The 12,796-nt window shown below is 60.0% G+C and overlaps 1 protein-coding gene across 1 annotated transcript in view; it reads left to right on the forward strand.

The window, feature by feature from the left end:
* Positions 1-12,796, forward strand: part of TTYH2 (tweety family member 2) — a 43,361-nt gene that overhangs the window by 8,842 nt on the left and 21,723 nt on the right. The window contains exon 2 of the mRNA XM_044983060.1: positions 11,155-11,327. Coding sequence (XP_044838995.1) covers positions 11,155-11,327 — 173 coding nt within the window. The remainder of the gene's footprint in view (positions 1-11,154; positions 11,328-12,796) is intronic.

Below are 12,796 nucleotides of genomic sequence, written 5' to 3' on the forward strand. Positions count from 1 at the left end.
TTTCCCCTTCTCTTTGTCACTGGGCTCGCTCTGTTCTTAGCTAGTGGCCCCTGGAGCAGTGCAGAGCTGCTGCTGCTCCCTGCCCCTAGAAGCAGGTGAACAGCTGACAAAGGTTGGAATAAAAATATGCAGTGACAAGTGCACCAAAATAAAAGGGGCGGGGGGGGGCAGGCGGAGCAGGACATGGGCCTGCCTCTGGCTGAGGAAGGGAGTGGGAGAAGATCCCTGCCAGAGGGGGTCAGCATCAGGAGTTCATCTGAGTCACTGTCATCAGCCAGTCACGCTCTGAGGTTTCCTGATCCGGGAAGGGAGGCGTTAAATATAAGGGAACTGGAAGCCAAAGGAAGGTGGCGTCTGCCTGAGCCGTTGTGTGTCAGGATTTGTGTTGCACCAGTGTAATGCCTTAGAGGGGCCTGCTGTGTGCATGGGGAGAGAGTCCCTGCCCCAGTGAGCTCGCAGTCCAGTCGCCCACGGTCGTGCCAAGCCGGGGTAGAACCCGGGGTTCCTGTACCCACGGGACCATCCTGCGATGAGCCCCTTTGCTGTTGCTCCCGTCTGTGCATCCTGGGAGAGGGTCACGCCCTGCACGGTGATTGCTGTCTGCCTCTGTGGCGGGGGGCGTGCAGTGCTGCTGAGGACACGAGGCTTCCAGGGATGCCTGCTGTGCATCACAAGGACGGCCCACCTAGCCCAGCATCCCGTCTTCCGACAGTGGCTGGAGCCAAGTGCTTCAGAGGGAATGAACAGAACAGGGCAATCACTGAGCGATCCAGGCCCAGCTTCTGTCAGTCAGAGGCTTCGGGACAACCTGAGCATGGCCTGGTGTCCCTGGCCATCTTGGCTAATAGCCATTGATGGACCTCTCCTCCAGGAATGCATCTAATTCTTTGTTGAGCCCAGTTATACCTTTGGCCTTCACGGCATCCCCTGGCAATGAGTTCCGCAGGTTAGCTGAGCCGTGTGAAGCCGTGCGTTCCACGGTGCGGATTGCATGCCATGCACTGCTCTCCCTTTTCTATAGGGTCTTGTCATTGGGGCAATGCCAAGTCCTTGCCCGGTGGAGGGCGGGGAGCCTGTATTGGTAACATGCCAGGAGCCCGGGGCCTGCCCCGATTGGCCCTGCATGGGAGTGAATCACAGGTGCCCACATCTGGACCATGGAGGTATGACCCTAGCAGACATAGCATGCAACCGTCAATCTGCTACTCTGCTCAAGCTGGTGTGTTGCATGCTGGGACCTGTCGTCTCTCTGTGACCCACCTCCTGGTAAAGATGGCCCCGAGCGGGGGGGGCCTGTGCTTGAATCCACCACGTAAGCTGGAATGTCTGCGATGGCTGTCGTGGGGCAGCCCATCTCTAGGGGAATTACAGCTCTGGAAATGGAGAGCCCTGGGCGGGGAGGCGCTGGCACCGTTCGTTAGGGCTGCAGGAGTAATTGCCCGTTATGGAGAGAAGTGATTCCTGCTGGTGCAGTCTCCCTTGCCGCTCAGGCAGAGAACTCCTTAACCAAGAGCCCTGCAGCGTGGCTTTCCCCAGCAGCCCCTTCCCGCGCTCTGGCCTGCATTAGCTGCAGTAATCGAAGCCAGCCTCTTAGATTCGATCGGGCTTGGCAGGCAGGCGGGGCCGCGAGGACCCTGGAGCCCTCGGTGCCGGGAAATGGCTGGGCAGGCGGAGGGGGTGCAGTAGCAGGGTCTGCAACTTGTTAGCGTGTGTGTTTAGTTCCCACAGCACCGGGCGGGGGGAGAACCGCAGGAGGGGGTGTCCGTGCCGGCCCATCTGGGCTTGGAAGCTCAGTCCACAATTCTCCCCCAGGGCGCTTTTCAGGCTGCAGCCTACTGATCGTTTAAAGGGAGATGAGGCGGCCGCGGTAACATCTCTCGTATCCTGGGACTCGCACGGCTGCCCCAAGGCCGCACGCTGCACTGCAGGATGGTTTGGGGCCCTTTCTCCTTTCAGCCACGTAACCACAGTTTCATGAAAGGCTCCCGTGCTGCGGAGCCAGAGCCCCCTGGAACTGGCACCGTGTTCTGGTCCCAGGAAACACGGCGGTGGAATACGAGCGATGCACTAACAATGCTCTGGCTCCGTATCTCCTTCCTGGCTGGCCCCACGCTGGGTGGGGGGTGAGAGCTCCGCAGGACCTAAGAAGCTGGCCAGGTGCCTAAAATCTGGGGCGGGAAGTCCCTGGTAGAAAGAGACAGCAAGAGTCACACCCTAACGCACCCCCTGCAGGGCGGGGAACGGACGGTCCCTGCTTCATGGGTGGGGAAATTGAGGCAGAGCTGCGCAGTGTCAGTGTTGGGTCTGGGGCTGTGCGTCTCTTCCCCTCGATCCAGGAGGGGGTTCACTGTGTGAACAGCCATTTACACTGGAACCGTTGCAAATATGAGCCATCATTAGTGTAAAGATTGTTGTGTGGATCTCTCTCTCGCGCACACACTGTGTGTGTGTGTCTGTCATGGGGGAAGATGGATGAGTGGCGCTGGGTCTATGTTCCTTTCACTAGAAACCCATTCTTGCCCTGTCCGGCGCTGTAATGAACGAGGCCTCTATTGTTAACCTGTCATGTGCTCCCTGAATTATGGGACCGCTTCAAATTCAGTGCCCCGTTCGCTGCTTTATGGCCTCAGCAACCTGCACAGCGGGGCCTGAGATGCCACTTCATCAAACTGTGGAATACTGAAAAGGTCACGGGAGGCCACTGCGCTTCAGGGGGAATATACAAGCCATTACGATGTCAATCGATCTCTTTAATGACAATCCGTAACTAGCCAGCAGCAGCCCCATGCGAGAACCCACTTGTAGCACAAGCGAGAGGCCGTTCAACCAGACACGCCCCCCTCTCCAGGCGTCCCTCGGGGGGTCTGGAGCCCGGTTCTTGGAGCGCTCTAGCAGGGACTGCGCCACTGTCTGTCTGGCAAGGGGATTAGCGGGCTGCAGGCGCTTAATACCTGCTTTGGAGGATCCTTAGGGCCTGGTGAAAGGAGACACCCTTTCAGGTGGGAACGGTCCTGCCTTGGGTCACGCTGGGGAGGGGGGTGGCAAGAAGGTGGGGGAACGGGAGCCGGTGGATGTGCTCTTGCCTCCTAGTCATTCTGTGTTTCCCTGCTGTCTGGTCTGTCCCATACAGGCTGCCCCTCCCCCCCGCCGCTAACCCACCCCCTGCCCTGGCAAATGTTGCTCTAGAACTAGCCCCAACCACCTGAGAGCAGAACCTCGATTTTGTGAGCCCCACGCTTACAGCTGCCCGTCTCTCCCAATCGTTTTCCTGACGGGACTGGGGTGGGAATCACATAACGGCGACGTTGCTGGAGAACAGGGCGTCGTCCCTTCGCGTTCCGGGCGCCGGCCGTGGCGTAACGGCGACGTTGCTGGCGAACAGGGCGTCGTCCCTTCGCGTTCCGGGCGCCGGCCGTGGCGTAACGGCGACGTTGCTGGAGAACAGGGCGTCGTCCCTTCGCGTTCCGGGCGCCGGCCGTGGCGTAACGGCGACGTTGCTGGCGAACAGGGCGTCGTCCCTTCGCGTTCCGGGCGCCGGCCGTGGCGTAACGGCGACGTTGCTGGCGAACAGGGCGTCGTCCCTTCGCGTTCCGGGCGCCGGCCGTGGCGTAACGGCGACGTTGCTGGAGAACAGGGCGTCGTCCCTTCGCGTTCCGGGCGCCGGCCGTGGCGTAACGGCGACGTTGCTGGCGAACAGGGCGTCGTCCCTTCGCGTTCCGGGCGCCGGCCGTGGCGTAACGGCGACGTTGCTGGAGAACAGGGCGTCGTCCCTTCGTGTTCCGGGCGCCGGCCGTGGCGTAACGGCGACGTTGCTGGAGAACAGGGCGTCGTCCCTTCGCGTTCCGGGCGCCGGCCGTGGCGTAACGGCGACGTTGCTGCCGAACAGGGCGTCGTCCCTTCGCGTTCCGGGCGCCGGCCGTGGCGTAACGGCGACGTTGCTGGAGAACAGGGAGTCGTCCCTTCGCGTTCCGGGCGCCGGCCGTGGCGTAACGGCGACGTTGCTGGAGAACAGGGCGTCGTCCCTTTGCGTTCCGGGCGCCGGCCGTGGCGTAACGGCGACGTCGATGGAGAACAGGGCGTCGTCCCTTCGCGTTCCGGGCGCCGGCCGTGGCGTAACGGCGACGTCGATGGAGAACAGGGCGTCGTCCCTTCGCGTTCCGGGCGCCGGCCGTGGCGTAACGGCGACGTTGCTGGCGAACAGGGCGTCGTCCCTTCGCGTTCCGGGCGCCGGCCGTGGCGTAACGGCGACGTTGATGGAGAACAGGGCGTCGTCCCTTCGCGTTCCGGGCGCCGGCCGTGGCGTAACGGCGACGTTGCTGGTGAACAGGGCGTCGTCCCTTCGCGTTCCGGGCGCCGGCCGTGGCGTAACGGCGACGTTGCTGGCGAACAGGGCGTCGTCCCTTCGCGTTCCGGGCGCCGGCCGTGGCGTAACGGCGACGTTGCTGGAGAACAGGGCCTCGTCCCTTCGCGTTCCGGGCGCCGGCCGTGGCGTAACGGCGACGTCGATGGAGAACAGGGCCTCGTCCCTTCGCGTTCCGGGCGCCGGCCGTGGCGTAACGGCGACGTCGATGGAGAACAGGGCGTCGTCCCTTCGCGTTCCGGGCGCCGGCCGTGGCGTAACGGCGACGTCGCTGGCGAACAGGGCGTCGTCCCTTCGCGTTCCGGCCGTGGCGTAACGGCGACGTCGATGGAGAACAGGGCGTCGTCCCTTCGCGTTCCGGGCGCCGGCCGTGGCGTAACGGCGACGTTGCTGGAGAACAGGGCGTCGTCCCTTCGCGTTCCGGGCGCCGGCCGTGGCGTAACGGCGACGTTGCTGGCGAACAGGGCGTCGTCCCTTCGCGTTCCGTGTGCCGGCCGTGGCTTCGCCGTGGTTGACGGGCAGGAGAGCAGCGACACAGCGCGCTGGCTGGAACTCGGGGATGTTCTGTTTTGTGACTGTCGATTTTTATGAACTTCTCAGTCCCCCGTTAGTTTGTAAAAGAGGGGTTCTGCCGTACGTGCAAATCTGGATGGGAGTGTGACCCAGTCAGAACGCCTCATGGCGGATGGGCCAGTATCGTGTCCTGCTGGCCTCCATATAGAAGATAGGTCTTGGTTAGGTCCCATGATGGTGACCTGACCTCAGCATTTGGTAAATTTGCTGGGCGAGAAGCTAGCAGATGCCCTGGCTGGGGGCAATTATGCTCATGGTATTGTCTGGTCACGTCTCAGCTTTCACTTGCGCCAACTCCCGCTCTCATCGGATTCACTCTTTCCCTGCAGTTGTTTGTGGTATTAATGAAGCCGCTACTGGGGATGGAGCAGGGGGAGTCCAGGGGGAGGAAGGAGCACCAGGAACAGCTGAGCCGGCGAGCCTGGTGTCACGGAGTCCCCGGGCGATGCTCTGGAACTGCTCCCCACAAAGCCAGGCAGGACTTTGGGAGCCTCCTCTCCCTCGGAGCAGACTGTCTTTAGGGCAGGAAGCTCACACGTAGCATTCAGCATGTGCCCCTCCGTGTGCTTCCCACAGCGAGTCCACCCAGGCGGGGTCCTGGGGAAGCCAGAGGGCCCTGCACCCCCACCTTGCAGTCAGACGTGACTCTTGCCAGCCAGTAAAACAGAGGTTTATTTAGATGACAGGAACACAGTCCAAAACAGGTCTTGCCAGTACAGACCACAAGACCCCCCCTCAGTTAGGTCCTTCTGGGGCCTCAGGGAGGCCACCGCCCCGGAGGGAGGCCTGAGCCTCCTCGGGGCTCCCCTCCATTTCCCAGCCAGCTTCCAAAAAACTCCCAAACCCCCTCCAGCCCCTCCTCTCTGGGCTGTCTCTCTTTCCCGGGCCAGCAGGTCACCTGATCTCTCTGTCTCCCACACCTTTAGCATCCCCTTGCAGGGAGGAAGGGCCTGGCCATTACTTGCTAGGCGACAGAGGGTCGGCCAGAGTTGAGGCCCCCACACAGTATTCAGAGCACATTAAAACCAGTCCCACTTTGTTACACCTGGGACGGGAGATGCAGGTGGCGTTGCTCTGAGATGGGGGAGACCACCCAGCCCATGCATCTGGCGCTACCTTCCCCAATGTCGAATGGTGGTGGTGCGGGGGGGGGGGGGTCATTGGCTCATGCGTCTCACTCAGTGCCTAATGGAGACCAAGGAGGGCAGAGACTGGTCTGAGGCGCTCGTGCCTTCAACGTGGCAGGCCTTAGATCAGAACCAGACACCCTGAACTGACAGCTCGCAAAGCAGGGGAGCCGGAGGCTCCATGTGTGAAACAGACGCGCCTTGCCAGGCACATCCTGCGCTGGCTGAAGATGGACCGATGTGCCGAGCCCGTCGCAGCAGCCTGGGCTGCAGGGTGTGTGTAGGGAGCGGGGGCTGTGGCTGCAGGGGGGTAGGAGAGGTGAGCTACGTTGCAGGAACTGAGCAGGGTGCTGTGCTCGGTACCGTCTTCCTCGCTCTCAGGCGGAGATGCATGCGGGGAGGGCCCTGGCGGGCGATTTGAGTGAGTGCCCAAGAGCAGTTCAGCTCTCTTGCTGCCTGCCAGGTGGATAAATATGTGTAAGGGAAGGTGACCTCCCATGACGGGACCCGTGCCTTGGGGCCTGGCTCCTGGCCCATGGCAGACTGGCGCAGGAGGAGAGGCTCCTGACTCTGGAGCGGGGGCCATGGTGCTGGCTCTTGGGGTAGCCGGGCAGGGAAGATAACCGGTGTCTGGGGTTCATGTGCTTGGCTGCTGCATCTAATGCTGGCTGCGGCACCCCCATGTAACAGGGTGACCGGTAAATCGCCCGCCAGGTGTGGGTAGGCACCTTGGGGTGCATTCCTGGCTTTGGGCCTGGGCTCGTCAGTGTCTGTGTCTGGCTACACTTTTCCACCTCCCCGGCCCTGGCTTGGGAGCAGTTATTCTTGACTCCATGGCGAGCACCTGGAAACAGAGCAAGGTGACTGGAGGGAAAGGCCGGTTGTCACTGTTTGTGTGACGTGTTCGGGACAGCTGGTAACCGTTCCTGCTGGGAAGGCAGTTCGGCTGCAGTGCTCAGCTGGGACACGGGGAGTAAGACTTTGGCATGTGGCACATCCACTGAGCAAGGGAAGGAGCTGCTTCATGGGCAGCCAGACAGCTTCCTTGTGAGGGTGGCACTGCCCGGTGACAGCCAGCGCTTGCGTAGCTTGGAGCTTCAGTGCAAGGCGTAGCCGTTTAGGGTGTTTGTCTGCACTGCAGACGGGGGGTTCCGAACTCGGATTCAAATAGCAGCAAAGACACCACAATGGCCTTTAGCTCCAGTTAGCAGCTCCAGCTCCACCTCCAGCTGCCTTACAGGTTTGAACTCGAGCTGCTAACCTGAGTCAAGAGCACACTTTTTTCCAAAGTTACTCCTGGGGAAATTCTGCACCACTGCACATGCGCAGAATTTATGCCCCCGCAGATTTCTTTGCTTCCCTGCAGAAAAATGACTTTCTGATGTGGAAGCAAAGGGAAACCCCAGGAGTGGTCATGCGACCCTCCCCAGCAGTACGTTTCAGGTGCTCAGGGCAGCCTGCAGAGAGGTAAATCGCTGTGGGGCAGGGGGCGAGACTGGATCAGACCCGGCTGATAGCTCCTACCCTGTGCCAGGCTCAGCTGCTAGTCCCAGCTAGGTTAGGGAGGACAGAACTTCCTCTTCCCCTGCACAGCATCTGGGGCTGGGTCAGACCCACCCCCAGATTTTTCCCCAGCTGCGGGAATCTCTGCAAACTGCCCCTGCTCCCAGCTGCCTGCACCCATCGCTCCTCAGCTGCAGAGGAAAGATCCCTGTACAGGGAGCTGCTCCTCCATCCGCCCAACCCCCATGCATCCAGACCCCCTCATGCCCAGTCCTTCCCAGCGAGCCTCACCCCTCAATGAGCCCCACTCCCCGTGCACCTGGACCACCCTGACAAACCCCAGCCACCTTCACCTGGACCTCCCTGCAGAGTCCCATTACTGTTGCACACAGAACCCCTCAACAAACCCCTGCACCTGAATCCCCCACTGAGCCGCCCGCACCCAGATTGCCCCACACAGAACCGTCTCGCCCCACACCTGGAGCCCCCCACACTAAGCTCCTCCACACCTGGATCCTGCCTTGCTGAGCCTGCCTGCCCACACCTGGTGCACCTGGCATGGGGGGTGGGGGCAGGGCTCTGGGTGTTTCTGGGGCAGGCCCAGTCCTTGCGCTGTGTCAGGCTTGGGTGCAGCTTCACCGCTGAGTCCGTGTCCTGGGGGGGAGCTGCAGGGTGATCTCCTACCTCCGTGCAGCCAGTGGCCTGTGCTCCCCAGTGCCAGCATGGAGCCTCCACATTTATTTGACAATTTGCAGAATTTTAAAATATTGTGTGCAGAATTTGTAATGTTTTGGCACAGAATTCCCCCAGGAGTCTGCAGCGTAACCGGACCTGTACGCTGGGAAAGGAGACGAGAGGAGACGGGAAACGTGGAAAGGAAAGGAAAGGACAAGTTAAAAATTACTTAGACAAGGCCTGATGAACCCCATCCTAGAATACTGAGGAGCTGGCTGAGGAGCTATCTGAGCCATTAGCGATTACCTTTGCAAACTCATGGAAGACGGGAGAGATTCCAGAGGACTGGAAGAAGGCAAATAGTGCCAATCTATAAGAAGGGGGATAAAGAAAACCCAGGGAATTAGGTCAGTTTAACTTCAGTACCTGGAAAGATAATGGAGCAAATAATCAAGCAATCGATTTGCAAACACCTAGAGGAGAATAAGGTGATAAGTAACAGCAGGGATTTGTCAAGAACAAATCATGGCAAACCAACTTGATAACTTTCTTTGACAGGGTAACAAGCCTTGTGAATAGAGGGGAAGCACCAAGGTGGTATATCTTGACTTAAGTAAGGCTTTGGATACTGTCTCACATGATCTTCTCATAAACAAACTAGGGAAATGCAACCTAGATGGAGCTACTATAAGGTGGGTACAAAACTGATTGGAAAACCGTTCCCAGAGAGTAGTTCTCAGTGGTTCACAGTAATGCTGGAAGGGCATAACGAGTGGGGTCCCACAGGGATCAGTTCTGGGTCTGGTTCTGTTCAATATTTTCTTCAATGATTTAGATCATGGCATAGAGCGAACACTTATAAAATTTGTAGATGATACCAAGCTGGGAGGGGTTGCAAGTGCTTTGGAGGATCGGATTAAAATTCAAGATGATCTGGACAAACTAGAGAGATGGTCTGAAGTAAATAGGATGACATTCAATCAGGACAAATGCAAAGTACTCCACTTAGGAAGGACCAATCAGTTGCACACATGCAAAATGGGAACTGACTGCCTAGGAAGGAGTCCTGCGGAAAGGGATCTGGGGGTCAGAGTGGATCACAAGCTAAATAAGAGTCAACAGTGTAAGGCTGTTGCAAAAAAAGCAAACATCCTTCTGGGCTGTATTAGCAGAGTGTTGTAAGACGGACACTGGAAGCCATTCTTCCGCTCTACTCCGTGCTGATTAGGCTCCACTGGAGTATTGTGTCCAGTTCTGGGCACCATATTGCAGGAAAGATGTGGACAAATTGGAGAAAGTCCAGAGAAGAGCAACAAAAATGATGAAAGGTCTAGAAACCATGAGCTATGCGGGAAGATTGAGAAAATTGGGTTGGTTTTAGTCTGGAGAGGAGGAGACTGAGAGGGGACATGACCGTTTTCAAGTACATAAAAAGTTGTTACAAGGAGGAGAGGGAAAATTTGTTCCTGTTAACCTCTGAGGACAGGACAAGAAGCAACGGGCTTCAATTGCAGCAAGGGCGGTTTAGGTTGGACATTAGGAGAAACGTCCTGTCAGGGTGGTTAAGCACTGGAATAAATTGCCTTGGGAGGTTGTGGAATCTCCAGCATTGGGGATTTTCAAGAGCCGGTTGGACAAACCCCTGTCAGGGATGGTCTAGAAGATACTTTGTCCTGCCATGAGTGCAGGGGACTGGACCAGACGACCTCTCGAGGTCCCTTCCTGTCCCATGATGCTGTTACCCTTTGAAAGCTGGTGGAGGGTAAATGCGTGATGGGTGCCAGTCGGCAGGGCTGTGTGAGCCGAGTGTCTGCGTGTTTGTGCCTAGGGGAGGAGTGCACCACAGAAATCTCCCTGAGGAGCCACAGCTGTAACCCTGGCTGGGGTAAGGCAGTGCCAGGACTGTGCACCAAGTGAATTCCCCGAGGAAAACAGCCCAATGCCCAGCACACACCTTCCAGCACCAGCTAAGGGACAGGCATGTTTGCTGACTGGTAGCAAATGCTTTAAATATAGCCGAGGCGGAGGCCCTGGCTGGCTCAGTGCAGTGGGATTAGGGGCCTTTCACGTCTAGGCTACTCGGCTGGGTCTGGCCCAGTTGGCAGGGACCGAGAGCTGCTCCCATCTGTCTGCCACGCTCGGTGCAGCTCCCCTCGGCTGTTCCCTGTCACAGCGGCTCTGATTGGCCATGGACTGAACCTGACGTCTCTCCCTGGCCCGGAGGCTGTTCCTCCCAGGCAGGGCGAGGGCGCTAGCAGGGGGAATGGCCTGCGGGCAGCTTGCACGGCAGCTGCCTGGGCTGTCCCTGCTCCATGGGTGGAGAGGGCTTTGATCTCCAGCACTTGCGTCACACACACCCCCACTCCCATCTCTCAGCCGAGTACCCCCTTGGGGAGGGTAAGCTCCCATCATGGGCCAGGATCGCTGAGTCTAGAGATGCCCACTGCCTGGGGGAGGCCTCGCTAAAGGGACTGGATCGAGAGCTTTCTACAGCATCTTCTCCCCAGCCCAGGACAGAGCTGCGGCCTCTTGGGCTGGGGCAGCTCTGGCCAGAGACCTCCCCCGCCGACCGCCTTGCCACCGTGTTAGGACCTGACAGGCGCTTGTCTGGCTGTGTGTGAACAGGCACCTTCTCCAGGCTCGCTGTGGACTGGGAGATGCCTCGTGCTTTGGAGCTCTGGGGCGGGGGGGGGGGTCATCAAATGCTCCTCCAGTGGGAGGGGGCTGCGGATTTTCCCAGCGCTGAGTGTGAGCTGGTCACTGCTGGAGCCCAGCGGATGGTGGTGAGCAGCCCCCTGCCGGCACTGGCCCTTTCTAGGGAGCCTGCAAACCATAGACTTCGGGCGCCTCCCGAGCCGTGGTACTTTGTAGCCTGCGTGGAGCGTGCATTGACTCTGGTGTCTCTCCCTTGCTTAGTCCCTGCTGTTCCTGGGCCTGGTGGCTGCCGTCTGCCTCGGCCTCAACCTGCTCTTCCTCACCATCTACCTGATCTGCCTGTGCAGCTGCAAACGAGGCGAGGAGTCAGAGACCAAGCGGCCCAACTCCTGCTGTGTCACCTGGACGGCTGTGGTGGCTGGCCTCATCTGCTGGTGAGTGCCCCGCGGGGTAGCCTAGGGCCTGCGTGACGGCTGCCTTCGGAGCCCAGCTGGCAGGGCTCGGGGGGACCTCGCAGCCGCTGGCCACCGGAAGCATGGCCCAGTGGTAAGACTAGGACTCCTGGGTTCTATTCCGGGCTCTGCTACTGACTTGCTGTGTGCCCTTGGGTTAGTCCCCCACTTCTGAGTGCCCACCTGTCGAGTGGGGGCAAACACCCCGTCCCGGGGGATTCCGGCTGAGGTCCTGGCAGGAAAGGCAGGGGACCAGGTGAAGTGGACAGCCATGGGCAGAGGTTCCTGGCCATTCTCAGCATCGCTCGGGGGGAAGGAGTTTCTAGTGGGGCGCCTGATGAAAAAGACGCTCGTCACTGAGTGCTTCCCAAGCAGTTGATATTCACAACCCCCCGCGTGCCCCGATGCCAGGGTGATGGGCGGAACACGGACTGTCTTGCAGCTGGGGAGGCGGCTGCCCAGAGAGAGGAAGGAGCATGCCTGTGCGAGCCAGGGGCGGGGGCTCTGCGCCCGTCCCCCCAGCCCAGCTGCCTTCAGAGAGAGGCTCTCGGGGCAGCTAGCTGGGGGAGGAGGAAGAGGCAGGCAGCTTTTTTTTTTCCCGTCATCCCTGTTGCGTGCCCAGGATCCTCCTCTTCTCCCCGTTGAGCTGCCTTCTGACCCAGGCTTCGTCTCCCGCCTGCCGCTGGATTTGTGGGCCAGCCGCGCACGTGAATCGCTTTGATTAGATCCAGCTCTCAGAGGCTTAAATACCGATTGCTCCTCTCTGGGCGTAGGCTCCTCGCTCCGGGGCTGGAGTCTGAGGCTGCATCTTGCCCTGGCAGCCTCCCCTCCCTGCTGTAACGTGGCTCTGGGCCCCGTGTGCATGCGGCCTCCTGGAAGTGCTGGCTAATCCCGGGGGGCAGCGGGGAGTTGGGCTCACTGATCCCAGGCCTGAAGCAGATGGCAGCCTGCAGCCTGACACAGCTGGCAGCCTTTGGTCACATGAGGCTCAGGGTTAATTACAGATGGAGGCTGGGCCCGAGAGGGGTCCCGGGCGGCTGGGAGAGGCTCTGCTGTCCTGCTGGGGGCAGCGCCAGCCTGGGGTGCTGGCAGAGAGCATCCCTGAGACTGGCCTGGCCTGGCGCTCCCCGCCTCTGCTGGGCACGTCAGGCCTGAGGGCCAGTAGTGGCGACTCGGAGGCCAGGGCAGCAGTGAGTGACTGGGGGGCTCTAGGAGAGTTAGTGGCTCATCCAGTTCCGGGTCCCGTGTCTGTATCTAAACCTTCCTGGGGCAGGGCGAGGCCCAGGAGCTCCCGCAGCCACTGCTCTGCCCTGCGAGGCGCCGTCTCAGCTCTGCAGCGCTAAGCCCTTCCTGGGGCAGGGCGAGGCCCGGGAGCTCCCGCAGCCACTGCTCTGCCCTGCGAGGCGCCGTCTCAGCTCTGCAGCGCTAAGCCCTTCCTGGGGCAGGGCGAG

This window comes from Mauremys mutica, chromosome 12, assembly GCF_020497125.1.
Source record: "Mauremys mutica isolate MM-2020 ecotype Southern chromosome 12, ASM2049712v1, whole genome shotgun sequence".
Lineage (NCBI taxonomy): Eukaryota > Metazoa > Chordata > Testudines > Geoemydidae > Mauremys > Mauremys mutica.